At 42.8% G+C, this 23,096-nt stretch overlaps 1 protein-coding gene across 3 annotated transcripts in view; it reads right to left on the bottom strand.

The window, feature by feature from the left end:
• Positions 1-1,483: 1,483 nt before the first annotated feature.
• LOC146812686 (uncharacterized) overlaps positions 1,484-23,096 on the bottom strand; it is a 213,228-nt gene continuing 191,615 nt past the window's right edge. For 2 of the 3 annotated variants that reach the window (XM_085619794.1, XM_085619796.1), the window contains 3 exons: positions 21,245-21,273; positions 20,837-21,032; positions 1,484-4,454 (listed from right to left, as the gene is read on the bottom strand). In XM_085619794.1, coding sequence (XP_085475920.1) covers positions 3,853-4,454; positions 20,837-21,032; positions 21,245-21,273 — 827 coding nt within the window. In that variant the 3' untranslated portion in view covers positions 1,484-3,852. The remainder of the gene's footprint in view (positions 4,455-20,836; positions 21,033-21,244; positions 21,274-23,096) is intronic. The other variant, XM_085619795.1, reaches the window with a different exon arrangement.

The following is a 23,096-nucleotide window of genomic DNA, read 5'->3' as shown; positions in this document are numbered from 1 at the left end:
ACGGTAAGCGTACGGTAGAAAAAAAAAAAAAAAAAATGAAAATCAGATTTAAGTGTTTAGATATTAGGGGGCTCTAAAAAGAGCTGTTGTGTTTATGAAATGATTTTTTAGTGGTACCTACAAGTAAGTACCGATGCAGAGTCTAAGGTTCAAGAGGAAGACTCTGTTCCCTTCATCATTGAAGTGCACACCATCTCCTCTATAAATGTCTTGCATGTCATAACGCAAGTTGTTGTGGTAAATGGCACAGATTTGTTGACGTGCTTTCTTGCTTTGTCATCGCACCGCGTGCCCACCGTGCGTGCACGGCACTAACTGCGTAAAGTGGGCGCGCGGTGCGCGAAGCGCACCGCGTGCTCACTGTGCGCGCACGGTGCGCGAAGCGCACCGTGCGCGCACGGAACGAACTGCGTTAAGTGGGCGCGCACGCCACGAATGGTGTAAAGTAACTTAGCATTTAAAAAACCGTACAAATTCACTGAAAAAACCATAGGTTTCACACACGTTATAGTTAGGAATTAGCATTTAAAAAACCTTGCAAATTCACTGAAAAAACCATAGGTTTCACACATGTTATAGTTAGCGGAAATTTTACTGATAAAAAACCAATGAAATTCCCCCGTTATAGTTAGTGCAGGCAACTATAACTCACGCGACCGCAATCTTCTGCTGATGACATATGTGTCTTTATGAAAAAAAAATATTTGTAATATATGTATAGCTAAAAATGTATGGAAGAAGACATGGGCAAATAAGTGTCTAAATACAGTATTAGCATCAGCAGAGGATTGCGGTCGCGTGAGTTATAGTTGCCTGCACTAACTATAACGGGGGAATTTCATTGGTTTTTTATCAGTAAAATTTCCGCTAACTATAACATGTGTGAAACCTATGGTTTTTTCAGTGAATATATATATATATATATATATATATATATATATATATATATATATATATTACATTTATTTATTTTATTTATGTGTCTTATAAACCGCCTGAATCCCCCCCGAAGGGGTATCTCCGCGCTATGAAAATGCACGTACATATATATATATATATATATACACAATTTATTTTTAAACAATGGTCTATCACATAGACCTGACTTTAAAAAAAGTGGATTTTCAAAATACTTCTTCCAGTTAACAAATCATTAACGCAGTTTATGATAATGTACTGTGAAAACAGATTGTTTTAGAAATCATGTAAATAAGCATCAGAGCATGCATACACCCTCACGGGGCAGAGAGAAGGTGCGGTTTGTGATGAAGGTGCTGGGTCTGTGCTCAGGATGTCCAGTCTGCAGACATAATGTACTTTGAGGGAAGGAGATGGGGACCAGCTATAGGGACTTGCACTAAAGTTCAGAGTATTGGATTCACCATCACACCTCCATCTTCAGAACCCCTTGTGATGTCAGCTTACTTGTGCTCACTGTGTGCCATGGTCCCTATGTCCCACAAGAACGACACAAACATCTGAATAAAATAAACAGTACATTTTATCAGGGCCTTTAAATCAGATTTGTATTCTGAGCACTGGCACTTTTGTGGACGTGTCGTTTACAGTAACAGCATCTTTTTTTTATTAAGGCAGAATTTAAGAAGTACCAATATGATCTAATTTCAAGCTTTGAAAAATAGGAAAAAGGAAGGAACTGTAAGCACGCCTGTGACCCATTAAGGAAGTTGGTTTAACGAGTCTGTTAAATGCTGCAGAATAAATTGTTTGAAAGCTATTGTCCTGGCGAACCCTTTCGAGCTATCAGCAAATACATATATACACATTTTTTTTTTAAACAGACACACTGAAAAAGAGGAAATTGTGGATTTTTTTTGCCTAGACATTGTGCAGGCTGCTTTACTAAATGAGGAAATATATTTGAGATGTGCTGCAAAAGCTCCATGATATTGGCTTGGTCTATATAAAGATACTGATTTTCTGCAAGTTGGCTTTTTAATCATAACCCAACACCCTCAGGATATTTTAGAATAAATGTCAACATATTACCATTGGGAAGTGCAAAATATCAGTCCACGCACCAGTGAGACAACTATGCATATGTCTAAGTTACGAATTAGAGGACCCGCAGGTTTTAAACAGAGAAAGCCTGGTGCTGGTGCCATCACCCTAAAACTGGACTGAGATGAGATCACCACGTGCACTGCAGAGGATCATGGCCCATTTGTGACTTTAGTTTCTTCTTTGGTTGATCCAAAGTGAGGATCACCGGGCGACAATGAGGAAATTTACATTTTGCTATGTGTTACTTTTAAAGGTTGTATTACTTTTTGAAATGTTGACATTTTGTATTTATTAGCATGAGGGAAGGCAGACAGAATTCATGTCTAGCTATCCATTACTTTTCACACTGTCATTGAAAAAGGACACAGGGTGTATCTTCTTCAATTATCTTCTATCAGTTTAGTCCACATCTTCTCTCAACATTTCTAGGGCGGGTTTAGCTTGTGACTGCTTGAACTCTCTCCTCTGGAGATGCTTTGATATTCAGTTTGACCTCTCCTGACCTGACCTCAAGGTCTTGTCCTGAGATCCAAAGAGTGAGTATGATAGCTCCATCCGAGAAGCGAAATATTGGGTCCTGGTCGGTCTCCAGACACAGACCACATTCTAGAAGAAAAGTTTGTCCCATAAATGCCGTGTGACAAAGCACGACCTGGGGGATAATTTGAATATATTTGAATATCAAGGCAGGTTTCTGCAGAGAAATACACATTTGGTGATACTACTCTGGTGCCCAAAGACCACAAGGACACCTAAACACCAGAACAACCTACATGCCATCAGTATCCTTCTATCTTGGTTGACCCTTTGAGTGTGGTTGTGGGTGAGTGAAAGAACGGGGCAAGGGTTATTGAACCTTGGTTCTGTGTGACAATTATTCCCTCCTGGTGGCTCTTCTGTTAGTGTGCTGTCCTTCTGCGGAATGCTTTTGCAACACATCTGGCACTAGCAGGTAAAGGTCATGGGATTCCATGAAGTCATTTTGGCCACCTCATCCAGACATCTGCTCAATAAGGCAGACCTGAGGTCTTCCACATTCCACCACATGTGCACACACCCCATAGAGTGTGTGCATATGTGGTGTGCATATGGGAGATATATTGGGTGGCTGCGCTTTGTATGTCTCTCTTGAAACCACTTACAGAGTCATAAGCATCAATAGCGACACAGATATGTAGGTTTCCAGTAGGAGCCCAACCAGATCTCCTAGGTTGCTCTACAAAGACCCTTCAAAGTGCTAGTCTGGAATACTAAAAATGAGAACATTCCCAATGTGGAGGCAGGTTGGATGTACACTTTGTGGAGAAGCAGCAGGCTATTAGTCTGGCCTCTGTTTAGCCCTGGCCTAGGAAGGTCACATGTCAGTCTGAAGACTTTTGATAACATCATGATGCTGTCCCAGTGCAGGTCACACATGCTTAGTAAGTCTGTGTTCTATAATTAGTTGAACTTCTGGTGCATTCACAGAGATTCCATAGGGGATAGGTAGTCCATTATGGTATAGCTCTGAGTTGTACATGGGGTCTGTACACAGGAAGATCGTATTCTAGCTTACAGGTATTTAATGGCGGTCCATAGGCTGAGTCTTTGTTCTATATAAAGAAAGTCTATAGGCTGGGCCTGTGTTCCTCAGAATGGTAGTCCTAACACAAGGTCTGTTCTTTAAATGGAGACAGTGCATAGGCAGGATCGAAGAAGCATTCGGTCCATTGCATTTATCCATCATTTATCCAGAGGCAGTTTGTCTGCTCTATAGAAAGTCCATACATAGGCTGGGTTTGTGCTGTAAATGCACAAACCTTCTTTGTATGTCCTTCCCAGACCCTCTTACTCCTCCTCTTCAGAGGGGGGTCCTCTCTCCCAGCACTTGTGTTTCTCTTTTTGAAATTGGGGGGTACCCCTATGTGCCAGTCCACTGGCCTGGTACCTAAGATCCACAAAATGTTCCTGATCACTCATTGCCTGCTGGTGTACAAGGACCCCCAAACTCTCTGGTCCAGTCTCTTCTTGCAAGGGCACAGGAAGCCCCCAATATCCACCTGCACACCCCTCCTGCTGCATACCAGGGCAGCCCTGTGTCTCTGGTCCCGCCTCTTCTTCTTGCATTCCAGCAGCATCATGGCCCTCTGCTGTTCTCACCTCATGCACAGAGGCAGCACCCCCCCATTTTTCACATTCATCAATCTCTTGCTGTGGGTTTGATGCATCCGAATACAGGTGTCCACTGAGCTCTGGGAGGGTTGGACTTTCTTTCTCTCTGGATGAGCTCTGCTCCTGCCTTGGGTACTGGAGTTCTTCCTTGGAGACCCTTATTCCAGGAAGGATGCCCAGAGTGTCCCCAATAGGCACTAGATCAGGAGGTGCTCCCTGTTGGACGTTGTTGATGTAGCCCACGTAGATGGCCCCTGGGCTGTAGATGTGGAGAGGGCCTGCGGGAGGGAGAGAAAAAGATGTTTAGCCTCTGCTGATAAAACCTCTCTCCAAATCCATAACCAAGAACACCCCAGAGTCTCCTGATAACAGCAGTACAAGCTTCATCCCATCAGTACAGCCTTCCTCCTAGTAAGGTATGTTAGCACTTGCTATGCACAAGCATTACTGCATGTAGAGGTATGTATATAGTGCAACAAAGCTTGGAAGCACAGAGTGCTGTGCATTAATGGGGAGTGTTGGAAACAGAACAAGATTGTGTGCGTCAGTTGAGAATTTAAACATTTTAATGGTACGATAATGTTACATTTCATACACATCTTTAAATGCAGGGAGATTAAGAGATGTGCCTAGAGTCACACAACTTTTAGTCAAGTGCCAAAGTCTGAATTCAACCCAGCTCTGGAATAGAACCCCTGTCCCCAGATCCAAAGGACAGCAACTCAGCCACTAGGACACATATCCACCATGACCACTTTCTAGGTTGAAAGGGGTGTGTGCTGCAACACCATATTGTGAGCATATAAACATTTGGAAGGTACAGGGACATTGCGATCAGACATATTGTAAAGGTATTAAGAGTATGTCAAGGTATGCCGAACAGCACAGCTGGCTGCTGTAAGTGACACTGAAGTACCATTGCTATGTGAACGTTTGCCTCTGTCTGTACTTGGTAGCGGATTGACTTGTTTAAAGATATTCCTGTCATAGACACCATGTCCCTCTCCCCATGCACATGCAAGGACAGCTCCTGCTGCCCCTGGACCTCCCCCCTCCCTACTGCTTCCTTCCGCTCTGCTCCCCAAGTACATCCAAGCAGGACACCTGTAGTGCTAAGTGGGCACACTGTACATGCCAATATTATGCTAAGCACCTCCTTCTGTTAGGTTAGCAAAGCGAAGGCCCCATGGCCAACAGAGCATCCACTTGGGGCTGGTACAATAGGTTTCCCATGGGAGTAGTCATCTGGGACTGGCATGGTGAGTTGGCTCGTTGAAACAACTGTCTAGACCTGGCACGGCAACAAGGTAAAGAGGAAGGCGGCAGAGAAATGTCACCAGGGAAGACACAAGTTGATGGCGTGCTTAGAAACAAGGATGGCAGGTGCTAGGAGCTTGATCTAAGCCAAGCGAGAGAACATGGGGATGTAAATAGTGAAGAGCCATAATATCTGACCCACAGTCTCCCGGAGAAAGTAAGGAATGTGTGCCATCTGCTTGGATAAACGGGTTTAGCAGATGTTCAGTGTACCCGTTATCCTGGCCTGGGAGCATATAGAAAATGGCCCTTATTATTGATTTCCACCATGCAATGATTGATAATCCACCATTTAGTCATTTGCAGAACTCTCATAATGCCATCATATTCTCATTTAGAAGATGGTCAGCCATTCCATCAATGAGACAGACAATGAGTTCACACAAAGACCTCTATTTTGACTTGCACCATGTACTCACATGCCAGTACTGAGATGATGAAACGATCCGCCTTGCATTGGTATCCCGGCATTTAGACAATAAGATGACTCTCATGCTGCACTGCTGCACTGACATGCACCACGCACTGATATCCCAGTACTGAGTACCTGAAAGGTCACTACACATGCTTCAACAAACTTTCTAGCTTGTAGACAACAGCACGAGTCAGAATAGGATATCTCCCTGGGTTCAGCTTCGACCATAGTAACCTGCAGGCCAGAGGCCCAATATCAGAAAGACAGCTTGGAAGGATAATGCATCTTTTGCAGGGACATGAGTGTAATCTGCATACTGGAATTTCTAATAAAATGTAAATAGCTGTTGGATTTGGCCCTTTCTGCAGGGTCATCTGCAAACATTTTTCCCTCCCCATCCTTTTTTCTGAACCCTTTTTTGATGGTTTTTAGGACTCTGCACACTTTACCACTGCTAACCAGTGCTAAGGTGCTTGTGCTCGTTCCTTCAAACATGTTAGATTGTCTTATATGTTATGTTATGTTACTTTTATTTTATATAGCGCAAATCACCACTGGTCTCTAAGCGCTTTAAAAGAAAAGAACAGATTGCCCGCATGGGAAAGTCCACAAGCAGCGAAGCTGACAATTAAACTAAAGGCAATGTCTTTTTGAACAGGTGAGTCTTCAGAAGCTTTCTGAAGGATAGCAGAACCGGTTCCCCTCGCAGGGTTTCTGGTAGATCATTCCAAATTTGAGGAAGGAGGACCGAGAATGTTCTACCTCCTTTAGTTTTAAGTTTATACCTAGAGGAGGTTAGCTTGTAGGCCTTGGAGGAGCGCAAGGCTCTGACGGGGACATACTTTACCAGTCGGTCTTTGATGTATTTTGGAGCATCCCCATAAATTGGCTTATGGGCTATACAAAGGCACTTAAATTGCACATGATGTTCAATAGGCAGCCAGTGCAATTTATGTAATAGAAGGGTGGCTCGTGTTCTCCTCGGGAGTGAAAAAATTAGCCTGGCTGCATCATTTTAAACGACTTGCAATTTCCTGAGGAGCTTCCGAGGGAGGCCCAAATAAAGGGCATTGCCATAGTCCAATCGGGAAATGACTGTGGCGGACACGATAGATTGTAGTGCCGAAACAGAAAGAAGGGGCACAAGTTTCCGTAGTTGCCTAAGTAGACCTGTGCATGTGCCTACTACCGCAGAGACCTGGGAGGACATGGACAAATCCGAATCAATTTTCAGTCCCAGGCTCTTTACTACTGTCCCTGGGCTTGGTACCACACCCAGTTCAGGGGGCCAGAAAAGATCACACCAGGGGCTATTTTGGGTTACAATAGTGAGCACCTCGGTTTTATCTGGGTTGACCTTCAGAAAGTTACTTGCCATCCAATTGACAGTGAATCTAAGTAAGTTCTTTACTGATTCTTGGGCCTGGCTGGTATTATCAAGTTGGACCAAAAGTTGGGTATCGTCCGCATAGTTGAAGACTTGGCAGTCTCTTCGTGTTAGCTCTTCCACCAAGGGCTGCAAATAAATGTTAAAGAGGAGGGGGGACAATGCAGAGCCCTGGGGAACACCACAGGTCACTGAGCTGACGTTCGACAGCTGATCTCCCATTTGCACTCTCTGAGTGCGGTCAGTTAAAAAGGAGTTTAGCCATTTAAATGCTTGCCCCTTTATACCCATATTCGATAGACGGTTCAGCAAGATGGAATGGCTGACTGTGTCGAATGCTGCTGACAAATCGAAAAGAATTAGGGCACTCGGCTGTTATACCCAATCAGCAAATATAATTTACTTTTAAGTCCCTAGTAGAGTGGCAGTACCTGTTCCCAGGGTCTGGAAATTAAATGTCACCAGTGGGTCTGCAGCACTAATTGTGTTACCCACGTAAGTAGCCTTTAAACATGTCTCAGGTCTGCTATTTCAGCCTGTGTGTGTATGCAATTTTAAACTTCTAGTTCAACCTTGCAAAATAAACCTTTGGCCAGGCCCAAACCTTCTTTTTTAATATGTACAAGTCACTGGACAACCCTGAAGGCAGGGTGCAATGTATTTAAAAAGTACAACATGTAATTTTCTGTTTTACATGTCCTGGTAGTGGAAAACTCTTACATTCATTTTCACTACTGTAAGGCCTATCCTTCCCTTAAAATAACATTGGATGTACTGTGGTATCCCGTCTCCTGGATACATGGCTCCACCTTTGGACTTCAACCTATGTTTCTTGGGGTGCTTATCTTACAGTTACCTTATTAGATTTTATAAGTGTAATTTCCAAATGGAAACAGGTAAATAGTTCACATTTGGTGTCGGTGGAATCATAATGAAAAATCCTAACTTATGGTGAAGTCGGATTTTGAATTAGAATTCTGAAAATGACACTTTTAGAAAGTTGGCATTTGATTGCTCTAGCCATTTGGTGCCTGCAGCCTGTCTCTGGGTCACTTGACTGGGTGTAGTTGGCAGTTGGGCTGTGTGTAGTCTTCCTAGATAGCAACTCACAATGGGGGTCTTAGGTGTGATTGGATGGGCCACCACTGTCAGGTTGGGTGGGAGAAGCTGGACTTAGCCCCACTTACACTTGCTTGAATAGGCTGTGTCCTGTCTCCACACAAATGGCTGCCCATCCCCTGTAGTTAGTCTAGAGCCAGGGCCAGGAAGGCAGGGCACCTGTGCACTTGAAAGGCATGCCTCTAAAAACTTCTCCCCACTTCAAAGGCACAACTGGCTGTAAATACTGGACCTCAGACACCACCACTTCAGTACACTTATGGACCTGTGGATACTCTGCCAGAAAGAAGGCCTCCTGTGCTGCTGAAAAGACTGCCACTTTGCCGGACTGCTGTTGTGAAGGAACTTCTACCCTACTGGACATGGCTGTTGCCTGCTGCCCTCTTGCCTGGGAGAGGACTGGACCTGCATCTCTCGAACCCAGAACCCAGTGTGATTCCAAGGGCGAGTTGGCTAGAATCCTGATCTGGAGCCTCAAAGACACAACAGGCTTCCAACAACCTTGCATCTGAACCTGGATTCTGCCATCTATGTGTCTATCCTGCGAAGTGGTGCTACCCGAGTCCTGGATTCTTGGAAGTGAGCTCAAGGTGCTCTGCCAGCCTGTGTGGAACCAGCAGACACAACACATCTCCTTGCTGTGCAGAGCAACACAGAGCAGCTCTTCGGAACTGACGCATCACCCTGACTGCACATCGCATCTTAGATGCTGAACCTTATGTCGCAAGCCCCATCAACGGGATCCTCGAAGATGACGCAGGCCCTCGCATCGCAGCCTTGCTGCATCTCTGAAGAGACACATTGCTTCGGCTGCGTGACACTTATTCGACGTAGATCCTCACAACGCTCTGCAAACTAGGATTTAAAATACTTTTACAGCATAATCGGGTACCTGTCACAGGCCCACGCTTCATTGCCGTCAGCCTGAACTTATGACTTTGTCCCAATTTGACGCAACCAGATATCCACAGTTGGTGCTTTGTTCTTTTTGGTGCTATTTTTACTAAAATCTTTAAACTTGAATATCCCGGTCCTTCTGATTGGACTTTTGTTGTTTTGTTCTTGTTTTATTTATTACATTTTACACTACTTTTTCAAACTTGGTGTTGGATCGTTTTTGTGTGGTGTTTTCATTTTGTTACTGTTTGAAGTGTTGCACAAATACTTCAGACATTGCTTCTAAGCTAAGTCTGACTGCCCTGGAGGTTGCGCACAGGTTGATTTGGGGTTGGCTTGTGCCTCACCCTGACAAGGATTGTGCTTGACCAAGGCTCATCCCCCAGTAACCAACAATCCAATTTCTCACAATAGCCAATCAGATGAATTCAACTGCACTGAAAATATGTGTGTTTAATCTGCAGGTTTCACTTGTAAGGAAATGAGTTTCATGAGCCTTCTGCAGAGATTTTTATAGAAACTACTTTTGACAGGTTTTAAGTGCCAGATACAAAGCTCAGGGGACTAATTTGCCCTTTGAAAAGACATTCATTTATTCTGCAGGGTGGGCATCCCCATCACAGTAAGGTAGCTCAGAATGTTAAAGTGTCTTCTGCAAGATCTACTTTACTTGTAGGTGATAGGTTCCAGTCCCTGTGGACAGGAGGAAGTAAGGCAACATCTGTTGCCTAGAGTTTCACATAAGCAGGAGGTTACATGTTCAAATCCATGTTCAAGTTCAAGTAAAATACTTTTGTGGTTTACCTTGCTGAGATATGAGTGTACACCGTAGGTCACATGTTTGAATCCTTACAAGAGCTACTCTGACTCTTTCATGATCAATAAATGAAATCACTTGGATGTGGCATGATTCAATTCCATGGTAATTCCCACTTCCATGCTGATTCCCCATCATGAATGAATCCCCGTCGCTGCAAAATTCCACTCCATGAAACAAAGGCTGTTGAGGACTGGTGGATGAACATAGTTTTGCAGAGAGTGCCTGATTCAGATATCCTACCTGGACATCATTAGCCCATTTTTACTAATGAGAAAATGTATGGGTAACCTAAATGTCATACGTTCAAATCCAGTTGCACCAACTCAGCTTTCCCTGGGCCTATGGTTGATAAAAATGGGTGCAACTGAATTGGATTGGCCATTCTTGCTTCTGCAAATATAAGGAAAAAGGACAGATATTTCCCAATCCCTCCTCTGGATTAGGAGTGTGGAGCTGTTTAGAATCCAACAGACCTGTCAGAGAAGCTCTTACTATTAAATGGTATTGATAAGAGAACCTTACCCAAACCCCCCAGAATCATTGCAACATGTGCTTAGATGTTTAATTAGACTTTGAGCCCGGTTCCGATCTTGTTTGAAAAGCATTCCTACCGAATCGGTTCTGGAATGCTTTCCGAACGACTCAGATTGGGGGAGTCCAACTGAGCGATTTGGATGGATCGGGATGCTTACATATACGATTTGGTAAGACTCCCATTGACTTCAAGGGGAGCCTATGTTCCGAACGAGAACACAGGCTCCCATTGACAAAAGGGGTGGTTGGAGAAAACCCCATGGTGCCGGCCACACTATGCATGGTTGGAAAGGGGAGTCCATTGGGGACTCCCACAGGCCCGAGTCAGAAGGCCCCGGGTGAAGGGGGGACTGCTATAGGCCCCCAAAGACAGATTCCGGCAGCCGATTCATTCCGGAGAAACTGAATCGGAACGGCTGTCCGTATTAGTCATCGTAGTCTCTTGCTCGGAAACCGTGTCCATAGAGCTGTACGATTCGGCTCCGAAAGACGCAACCTGTCCGAATGCCTTTCGGAACCAATTCGGACAGCACTACCGGTTTCCAGGCATTGTACTCGGTCATTGGGAAGTGTGTACGATTTAGTCGGAAACAAGGGTTCCGAATCGAACCTGAGCAAACCTGAATCCGAATCGGAGCCCTTCCAAACTACATAAGAATCCACCACTTAGTGTTAATTATGTGCTAATCAAGCATGTTATGTCTTGTTAGGTTACGTGTAGTTGTATGGTGCACATATCACCTGGGAGGATATACTGGCGTCTGAAGAAATAGACGTGCCAGAGCCTGGCCCAGGCATAGTTGAAAACGACAGTGCGAGCTGCTCTGATATGCAGGGGGAGGTTCTTCCAGGTTTTAAAGTATAATTGATGTAAATTAGGATTATCACCATAGTAACAGATTACTCACCACACAGTCGTTATTATTTATTCCAGAGCGGCTTACTTACCTTGTGGCAGGCTATTATGCTGCCTGTTGCTAGGCCATGAAATATTGCTGCGTATCTGCTGTGGAAAAGAGGGCCCTTGGGACATGCTGCTGGCGGAGAGGCAGCTATCTCTGTTCCTCTCTCATTAGGGAGAGGCCAAGCCTTATGCAAAATATAGCCTAACGCAACGCTTTCCGCAGCATTAGTTTATTTTCAGGACTCCAATAGTTTGGCAACCAGAGCCTTAGCAAAGTCAGTCGGCGGGAAAAGGTTTATCTCGTAGCTCCTGGTAAAGTGCAGCTGCAAAGAAGTGAGAAATTACTCTTCGGCTCAAGTGGCACAAAGAACACTTGGCAATGTGTCCACGCACAAAATGAAACTTTAATCTACTTGTTTCGTGTAAAGGTAAGAAATTTGGTTTCATTTTAAGGACTCATTCTAAGGCTCCGCTCTAAGTGAACAAAATACACAAACGCAAACCTTTCAGTATGTATTATGGCCTGTAATATATAATTGTAATATATACAAACACTATCAAAACGCAAATTGCTACACACGTCACAACATAGGTCACCTACAGCAAAGAGCCGAGCCGGTCATGACCCACATTGGCCATAGTCTAAGCTCCCCGAACTGACCGATTCAGGTGAAGAGTCAAAAGAATAGATCTAGAAGACATAAGAAGCAAGGCAAGACCCCAGATAAGAAATAAAATGAATACAGGAGAAGCAGGATTCCATTCACACCGGTCCGGGAACTAGAAGCAGAAAATAAAGATCTGTATTCAGACAGCTCAAGAATCAGTCCCTGTTCTCACCGCTGGGTGGCAGTAACACACAAAAGCTGAGAATCGGAAACAGCCAGGATAGCAGAGAATGTTTGCTTAGCATTTCCTTCTGAACCTTAGACGTCTAGATAGAAGAAAAGGATGTGTTACCGAACTTCTCCATCTCATGAATGATAATATGCCAAAGTCCACGATTTTTATTTAACAGTTCCATTACGTTTGGCCACGCTATCCATTATTCTCACCAATGAAACCGTTAGACTAAAGTTTTAAAAAGTTAGGGGCAGATTTACAAGCCACTTGCGTGACTTTTGCGCTGCAGTTGCGTCACTTTTTTGACGCAACAGCGGCACAAACAATGCGTCACGTTGTAAAGCTGTGCGTCAAATTATACTTGCGTCAGGTATAATGTATGCAGGGTGGGAGTTCCCACACAGGAAGGCCTCCAAAAAGTGACTCAGTGAAATCTACAAGATTTCACTGCGCCACTTTTAGGACGCCACTGTGTCAAAACCTTACGCCTGCTTGAAGCAGGCATACGTAAGTAGTGATGCAGTGTAGTGGAAATAGGCCTCAACACGCATTGCTGGAGTTGCGTCGTGCTTGTGACATGACTCCAGCCATGCGTGCCTTTTCCGCCAACAGACGCGTCAGAATTTCTGACGCATCTGTCAATCCTTGCACCATAGTGAGCCGTACGGTAAATACGGCACATCTATGGTGGCGCAAGGGTTTCTAAGCGTGGCGCAGGGAAAGTGATGCATCTGTACAGATACGTCACTTTCTTGTAAATCTGCCCCTTAGAGTGCAAAAATCTTCAGAAGCAAAGGCAGGAGTGGATCGCTGTGCCATTGACTTCATATATACATTTGGTGGTGCATACATTTAGATTAAGGAGTAACTGTCAATAGCAGGCTTCTCCAACGAGTAGTTCTCCTCTGTGCAGGTCAGCCTATTACATTAGAAGGTTTTGCTTGATTTAATTAATAAATGTATACCAGAATTGAAAAGCATCTATTTGTTCAGAAGCCGATGCTCAGAGAAAAATAGTTGATTTTGTAAAGTATATTTAAAAGCTGATATGAGTGAAAAACATGTGGGGTCAGGGAGACATACTGCTCATATTGTTACCTTGATGCCTGGAACTTTGTGGCTATGGCTCTTTTTCTATTACTCATGCAGAGGCATTCCAAACTGAGAAAGCCGTTTTACATACTGTTAAAAGCCCTGCATAGGGCATTAAGGTGATCACTGCTGACAACCTTGCATGTTGTGGCTACTAATGTAAACGGATCTTCTACGGTCACTATTACAACGCTAATAACATTAGTAATTCGGGAGGATTTACACTTAACATAAGTGGCTCTTGTGTCAGAAAAGGGTGGAGACCCCTGGTCCATAGTCACCGCTTAAAAAACACGCCCGTTCTGTTCGCATGATGAAAGGGAGGCAAATTACAATTCATGGAAGGCAATATTACTTTATGGATTACTACTGCCCTCGTGGCTTTGGATAATATGTCCACTATTGTCTATCCCTGGAATTAATTGACAGAGCGTACTAAACCCAGGGTACAGTCAGACGTTTTCACACAAAGGAAGGTCCACTCAAAGCTAAGTCCCAATCAGCACATATATTCCAGAACAATTTTTTTTCTTCTTTTATTTTAGAAACAGCAAACAGCCAAACGCGTTTCGTTCCCTTTGCCACAGGAACTTCTTCAGGGCTGTAATCAATTACAAGACAACATGTATAAAGACAACATATATAAATACAACATATAAAAAAGAAAGAAACAAGACTAACCTCACAATATATATATATATATGCATACACTGAAAAGCACAAAAATGTGTATATTCGATCCAAGACACCACATAACTAGCATATATGAACAGATAACAAAACAAGTGGCTTGTATCAGATATTAACATGTAGGTGGGAACATTTAACACATAAAAATTAAGTCATTAAATATATATTGAGAACAAAAAAAGAAAAGTCAAGAAAAAGGAAAAGCAAAGAAAGGAATAGAGAATCGAATTCATAAGAAATATATATAACTGCCAAATCCAAAAAAGAGTACAGAACATGTCCAGAAAATCTCACCTATCAATCAAATAAGATTGCCAAATAATCTGACTATAATACGTGCACAACTCAAAGCATTTCAGTTACATACGCTATAATATTAACATATAAAAGGTCTTATTTTTCAAGGACAAGAGGGGCATTTATACAACAAGCACTATATAGATCTACCAAAAATGCTCACCTTATTAGTAAATAGATGGATATAAATCCTTCAATAAGACATAACTGAGGCAGAATAATCAAAATTCAGTTTGGCGCATGGAGTATAAAGATTAACGTCTGCAACACAAAACAAAAATCAAACACAACCACAGATAAGGATTTTTTGCGACAAAAAAGCAAACTCCCTAAAATATGCATCTAGCTATCAATGGACTCACCTTCAATATTGAAGGTGTGGTTAAGGCCCCTCGGGGGAAACAAGTATTGTCAATCAGAATGTAGTTCCTCAGAAAGGCAAAAACCAAAGGAAATGATGGACGGAGTGTTGAACATTGCAAGCACTCACCCCCAGTCAACTGATCTGGGTTTAATCCATCACCGTTCTTTAGCCCACTCTGCCACCCCAGTTCAGACGTGGCCATATGCAAATCAGTCTGACCATGTGCCTCATGGGAACAGTCCAGCCCGAACTGCCAAGCCATGTCTTTCCTGGACCGGAAACAAGCTTCCTAGGACCGGTTTCTGGCATTTGAGCCGTCTTCAGCCAGGCTTGCTTGAATCCAGTGGCAAAGTGAGCAAGGGACTCACGTCTGAGCATACCCTGCCAACTTATGACGAACAAAGCAAAAACCAACGGATTTATGGACAATTAATAAAGGAAAAAAATAAACATAAACTTAATCATACAAAGACCCACGTGACTATCTCATAAATGATCGCACCTCTTATCGATTTTGAAAACGTTCCGAAGAAAACCCCTCACAAATCACAAGCCAGCATAATAATTTTTTTTAGAGGTGCGATAATTTATGAGATAGTCACGTGGGTCTTTGTATGATTAAGTTTATGTTTATTTTTTTCCTTTATTAATTGTCCATAAATGCGTTAGGTGGTTTAAACCGTTCAGTTTTCTGTTGTTGGATTTGGGAGAGTTAGTGCATAGTAACATCTTCTATAATTGGGTCTTAGTACTGCGTGTTTTTTTATTTTGTCGTAGTATATTGCTCTGGTATCTAATATAGGGTGATTTGTTATATCTGTCTCTTTCTTTGTTTAGATTTTAAATCTTTATATGGGCTGTTGCCTTTCTGAGGGACCACATTCTGATTGACAATACTTGTTTCCCCCGAATGGCCTTAACCACACCTTCAACATTGAAGGTGAGTCCATTGATAGCTAGATGCATATTTTAGGGAGTTTGCTTTTTTGTCGCAAAAAATCCTTATCTGTAGTTGTGTTTGATCTGTGTTTTGTGTTGCAGACGTTAATCTTTATACTCCATGCGCCAAACTGAATTTTGATTATTCTGCCTCAGTTATGTCTTATTGAAGGATTTATATCCATTTTTTAACTCCTAAAAAGGGGAGCATTTTTGGTAGATCTATATAGTGCTTGTTGTATAAATGCCCCTCTTGTCCTTGAAAAATAAGACCTTTTATATGTTAATATTATAGCATATGTAACTGAAATGCTTTGAGTTGTGCATGTATTATAGTGAGATTATTTAGCAATCGTATTTGATTGATAGGTGAGATTTTCTGGACATGTTCTGTACTCTTTTTTGGATTTGGCAGTTATATATATTTCTTATGAATTCGATTCTCTATTCCTTTCTTTACTTTTCCTTTTTTCTTGACTTTTCTTTTTTTGTTATCAATATATATTTAATGACTTAATTTTTATGTGTTAAATGTTCCCACCTAGATGTTAATATGTGATACAAGCCACTTGTTTTGTTATCTGTTCATATATGCTAGTTATGTGGTGTCTTGGATCAAATATACACGTTTTTGTGCTTTTCAGTGTATGCATATATATATATATATTGTGAGGTTAGTCTTGTTTCTTTCTTTTTTATATGTTGTATTTATATATGTTGTCTTTATACATGTTGATTACAGCCCTGAAGAAGTTCCTGTGGCAAAGGGAACGAAACGCGTTGGCTGTTTGCTGTTTCTAAAATAAAAGAAGAAAAAAAATTGTTCTGGAATATATGTGCTGATTGGGACTTAGCTTTGAGTGCACCTTCCTTTGTGAGAAATTTCTTGGATCCTTTGAACATCTAACTTCGACGGATGTTGGAAGTTGTTGCACCAAATTTAGAAATCTATTATTTTTAAAAAATAAATAGGAATTGAAGTGCTTAACCTTGGTCTGTCGTTGGTGTTGCTTTGTTTGTAAAGTCAGAAGTTTAAGAGGATGACCCTATTTATGTGAATAGGAACAGGTTTTGTAGGGTAATATAGGTTTGAAAAGAGGCAGAACCCAGCGAAGTCTAAGGAGGCGTTTTGTTTGCCAGGAGGGTGAATCCGAGTGAAAAGAGGGCGACACCTAACAAATGAGGGTGAGTTGACAGGTGTGAAAAGGGACTGGGGTTGATACATGGATTAACTCATTACCCAATTTGGACAGAGGAGCAATAAGTATTGCTAGTCCGTTCTACATGAGGTAGCGATCCAGCCAGGTTTGGAGTAGATTTTAGATTATCATGACAAAAGAAACAGTGGAAGTGGTGGCGTTAGGTCTGCTCTGTAAGTTTCTCCCCAGAAGAACAAATGGGGCTTTTTGCTGGAGTTTGAGACCCTGGCACTTTTTGATGAAGAGGTCGAACTTAATATCTGTAACAACCTGGTTTCCTACATCTAGTCTCATGTTGCTATAATTTACCCCGTAGAAGAATCAAAGTTTAAATGCTTTCATAGTGAAAGTAGTGAAAGTGCTGCAGGAACTTTTATTCACCAAAATGGCAACCGTAGTGGAAGTGACGTCACATGACCTTCGACCAACCAATGAAAATGGAGGTTAGACCTGTTGTTCTACCCGCAGCACCACAATAGCCCCCTTGATTATAAGTTGGGAGGCAAGGAATGGAAACTATAGGAAGTAAGGAATGGAAACTACAGAAAGTAAGTAAGTAAGGAATTGAAACTACAGGAAGTAAGGAATGGAAACTACAGGAAGCTAGCAGGCCTCACCTACTTCTTGTTTCTGCTACAGTCTTCATGAGGCCTGAAACCAGGAACAGGAAGGATGGTGCTAGGGACACCATAGGGCAAGCGAATGGTAATAGATGCTACTGATACCTCTAATTAATCCCAAAATGTCCAGCAACCTCTTATGGATAGAACACTATGCAACTCTATGTTTAGGGTTTATTAGTGTATATATATATGTTTGCCTTGAGGATGCACTTAATAAAAGCATTGTAAACAGGCACTCACGTTCTGTTGCTCCCGTGCATTTGTGATAAATGTTTGCAGCGAATTACGTAAAGTGGCGTAATGTAATAATTTCAGGAATTTTGCATAACAAGTGTAACACGAAATTCCTAAAACTACAATTACACCATTGTAATTTAAATTTCGCCCAGGCCTAGACATGAGTCCTAGCTTGCTATCCCTATTCACTAAAGCAGCAGCCCACAATAAGGCTGACAAATATATAGGGCATTGAATACGTATCCACACTGCAGGGACAAGGCTTGTTAATTGTGAGGAACTGCTCCTTTGGGAAGGAATCTAGACCGATGGCAAAGAGACTTGGGGACTTTTGTTGCTGACATATTTTGTGACCAGCATCCCAGCCTTCTATTCTACTGAGGTCAGTAAATTGAGTAACACTGTATTGGGTGATTTCAATGGCTATTATTTCCTGTTAAGGAACCAGGGTGACAATATTAATGGTGGGACGGGTGACATGAAACAGTTCTTAAAATAAATGAGAAAGAATTGCAGGTTAGGTGTGAGTGTAGTGGGCTTACAGATGAAAACAATATCTATTTTAAGACTGGACAATGCAGTCAATTTCAGTAGAACATTTCTCCTACTGTCCTCTCTCCACTTATACTGCCCCCTTCTGCTCCCTGCTACTTCTACTCACCTGTAGTGACTGGAGATCTTTAAAAATGGTGGGGGATAATATGTGGCTAGAATTCCAGTAAACAGGTGAAGTGGGCGAGCTAAGCTTCTTCTAGGGGAGTTTTGGGGTCCTCTCACACAAAATTCTTCAAAAAATGAGCTCAAATAGTGCATTTAAGATAATAATTTTCACATAATTTTCAAAAAAGAGCCATGTGCTCTGAAAGGGCACTCAAGATGTAGCCCTGCACTTTCATGGTGAGCCATGGAAGCCTGACCCTCTCCAGGAGCTGAATTTGCTATTAATCCACCCTATATGCAGGCCTAGTGGAAATTTAAATTACCCCGTATAATTTTCATACCTTCTGGATTTTTGCATTACGCTTGCTAGGTGAAATTCTCCAAATTACACCACTACTCCATTTCACGTATTTACATGGCATTCGCGGTAAAGGTTTACCACAAACACGCGAACAACAGAATGCGCACGCCTGTTCTTCCTAGTGATTTTGTTGTGAGAAATGCATTCTCAAGTACACAAAAAATATAACACATAAGGGCAGAATTATATTTCATGTCATGACATGTAATTTTGTTGAAATTTCAAATAATTACTCAAATGCAAATTTTGTGAATTTTGCTCACCCCTACAAATATGTCAGCAATTACCTCCAGGATGCTGGGATCAGTAGGACAAGTGAATGCATACCGCACCTAATCACTCTCTCCAATGTACACATTCTCACACATACACATTGTTACTCACGCACACTGTCACTCAAATCCCCATTATTTCAGTCTGCTTGTGATGTGTTAGAACAGCTTGTACTGCGGTTGCCCTTGCTATTACCGGCTTGCCTGCTAATAAAGTTTTAAAAGCCCTTTTGTTTAAACGCTATTCAGAGGATGAATGAATAATGACACTGCCAATGCTTTTTTTCCTGCAAGGTGTGAATGAAATAGTGCAATCACATAGAACAAGTGAATAGGGTTTGCATTTAACTTTGCAAATAGATCAATCATCAATCAACCATGATTTAGAAAGAGCGGCTAATCACCCGATAGGGTACCCAGGCGCTTGCAGGTCCCGGTTGCTTATTCGAACATCAAGCAGTAACAACGTTGGAGATGGACTAGAGCACTTTGTAAAATGTTAAACCATTGCTTCTGGCTTACTGTCACAGCTTCACTGACCTCCAGGGGGCTGTAATCTATCAGGGTTGCAACAGACAGACCAAATGGGTGCATGTTCACTGGACAATCAGACTGTGGCTGCTTGGTAAAGTTTACCTGCTGTGTGATGATGAGGGCTCTTACACACACACCTGTGTAATTGTACTGCTATCAGCCCTTGCCTGTCTCTCTCCCCAAAACTGGAAGATCTGCCAAGCAGGAGCACACACACATCCATTACTCTCCAACCCCTCATAACAGCAAAGATTGTTTTAAATCGTATGTCCCATTATGGGCCCCAGGCGAGCATTTGATTCGCAGAGAAGAAAGGTGAAAAAGCACTGTTTTAAACACAAAGTGGTTCTCTGCAGGGGATGATTACAAAGCAATCAGTGAGAATGCCTGTTAACGATGCACTTCTGTACACCCTGCCCTCATGTTAGGGAGGGGGAAGAAATTGGTCCAACCCACACTTAAATGAGAGAATGTGACAGACTTTAGCAGAGTGTTTTACATTCCTTACTGAATTAGAATTGTGCGCGCTCCTGGAACTGAAATGCGCGGTGGAGCAAGAAGAGCTGTGCGGCCACTCAGGCGCGCACCTTAGAGGGAACATAGCCCGTAATGCAGGTACCTTTGCACCATGATGCAAGGGTGCCTGCTTTGGCGCATGGCAGCCAATTGTGCGCCCGCACAGGGGAAAGCACAGGGATGCATCATATTTTTGTAAATATGACATGCTTTTAAAATGATGCAGCTCGGGGCAGCAAAATAGCTGGCAGGACTACGCCATTTTATTGTAAATAAGGCCCTCTTTAGTTTGCTGACCTGAACTTTACCTCTTTGATGTATTCTGTTCTCTAACTGAGCTGTGCACTCTGATTTATTGATTAGATAATTTTGACCATATTTTTTGATTTCTGTATGACTTACCATCTGAAAATAAACCTTTGAGGTTTAAACCTTCCCTTTCAGTCATTCTTATAGGACCAAATGGGTTCTATGTGTCTAAACTGAAATTTCCATTTAGTGTGATTTACAGAGAAACATGTCCAGCAAGGAGCACCACAATCTGATAAGGGATTAACACGGCTCCTGGTCCATCAGTCGAACAAGAACAAGCGTGACATCAACTCCATACGTCATATCCAAAACAATATGTTAGACTCACCAATTGCTACATTTCCTGTCTCCTCCAGCGTCCCTCGTGTTTGGGACGCTGTTGTATGTCTGGCTGTTGTGGCACAAGTCTTGCAACAATCATTTGGTTTTTGTGATTGGCTGCTGAGTGCGGCAGATCCCCCAGTACACGGCAGGCACAGTGGGCATTCCGGGGGTACACCCTCAAAGGGGCAATTGAATCTCTGCTGCAGAGAACAGGTGGAGTGAGAGATATTACTATAGTGAGCTTGGAGCTACAGAAAGCATGCATAAGAACGAGTGAAACAGGAGGTAAGGAGTTGGAAGAGGAGGCAGTAGAACAACAGAAAGAGTGCCCAGCTGAGAGAAGAGTGAAGAAAAAGAAAAAGCGAGAGGAAGGAATAAAAAAGGAGATAATGAACAAAACTCCAGCTCTCACCTGCGGGGGGCGCGTGCAGGAACGGAAAACTGAAAAGCAAGAAAGAACATTGCAGAGTCACTATATAACCAACAAATGATTGACATAACAGACCTGCAAGCTAAAAAAAAAAAATCACTGTGTGAGTTGGGCTATGGCTTTGGAGGGGGGGGGGGGGCTTCGTGCTGAGTAGTACCTGAGACATTTTTGCCCCCCCCCCCCTCAATCCCAACAAACTCCCTTCTCCCAAAAGAAAAAGCTTACTGAGGCTAGTGCCGATGTCCTGGGGTGTTTTCGCAACCTTAATCGTGATCAGTTGTTCAAAGAGCCAGAAGACGAGCTGGAAATCCACTCTTTGCAGCGGAATGCAGCTTGTTTTCCCTGCCACCACGTGATATCGACTACTCACTGGGTGACACTATGATTGGAGCTGATATCGTGTGACACATTGTAGCACTGTGTGACTTGGTAGGTTCCGACATATGTATCCCATTGAGCTTTTTGTTTCTGAGGGCCCCCAGTAGGATCACCAGAAGCAAGAACAGTGCCTGTGTGAACAAGTGTTCATCTGCTCAAGGATCTGAGCGTGGAGAGTGCAGTGCGGTGTCTGCCCTTCCCACACATGGTGTGGCACCTGTCGGCAAAGTGATATATACTCATACCTGCCAACTCACACTGTGCCATTGTATGACACACGATATCGGCTCCGATCACATGGCCACCAGGTGAGAAGTTGTTGTCACACGGTGGCAGTGAAAATGAGCTGAAAAGCACTGTAAATAGTGGTTTCCAGGTTCGTTTTCCAAGGCTTTGAGTTGCTGATGTCCATTAAGGAGTGTGAAAACACCCCAGGACATTGGCAGCAGTCTCAGCAAGCTTTTCTTTTGGGGGGTGGGGGGGGGGGGGTTGGGGGCAGGGTGGGGTTCAAAAGGGCCTCTTTGGTTCTTCTCAGCATGAGGCCCGCCCCTTCCACGACCCCACTCCCTCTTCACACAGTGAGATTTTTGTTCAGGTTGGCAGGTCTGTATGCTTGATATCAATTCCTTCGCTTGGTGTACGGCGTAATAACAGAAAATATCAAATCGTTTATTACTAATTTGATAGACATAAGGCATATGCGCTATTCATGCAACTAGACTGACTTGCACCTACCAGATAGGATTCAAGTCGCCTCTAGATCATACAGCCACTCACAAACATACACTATATTGTGTTCCCTCATACATTTATTCTGTCCTACTACCCTTTTGGCATCAAACTAGGGAAAAGAGACAGGAAAATTTCACAGCATCATATGATTGATTGTGGCTCCCCCTGAAGTATATGAGGTTAGAGTAGGGCAACCCCTGCAGTGAAACCCAAATGTACACCAGAGGTCATCAGTGCCACCGTTCGGCCAGAATGATAGTACAAATAGCTGTTGTCAATTTGTGAAAAAAATCAACAACAACAAATTCTGGAAGCCATAGGTTTTCTGGGGATACCGCAGCCGGTTATGCCAAATGCCGGCGTTGTCAAATACGAAGGCTTTCTAGTTTGATTCCACTTCATGCCTCTTTCTTCCTGCATGCTATAGCTCACCTGGGTCACTACAGACAGAAAAGCTGCTGTTGTGTGTTCCTTTTCAGCACTGCTTTGTTACCATTATCCCATCTTGCTCACTCCTAAATTCTTCCTTTCTGTCTTTTGCTGTGGTTCCAAGAATGATGATAAAAAATATAGGTTCTGGTCCTAAAAAATGAGTGCCCCAGCTGCCCACTGAAAACCACAGGTACCGATTAATTACTTTATGTGTGCAGGTATGTGTATGTATGTATGTATGTATGTAAGTAAATTATATTTATATAGCACAAATCTAGCCGAAAGGCAGCGG

Source organism: Triturus cristatus, chromosome 7 (assembly GCF_964204655.1).
Source record: "Triturus cristatus chromosome 7, aTriCri1.1, whole genome shotgun sequence".
NCBI lineage: Eukaryota > Metazoa > Chordata > Amphibia > Caudata > Salamandridae > Triturus > Triturus cristatus.
The sequence above is the reverse complement of the archived record's forward strand: the minus strand, read 5'-3'. Positions and strand labels throughout refer to the sequence as shown.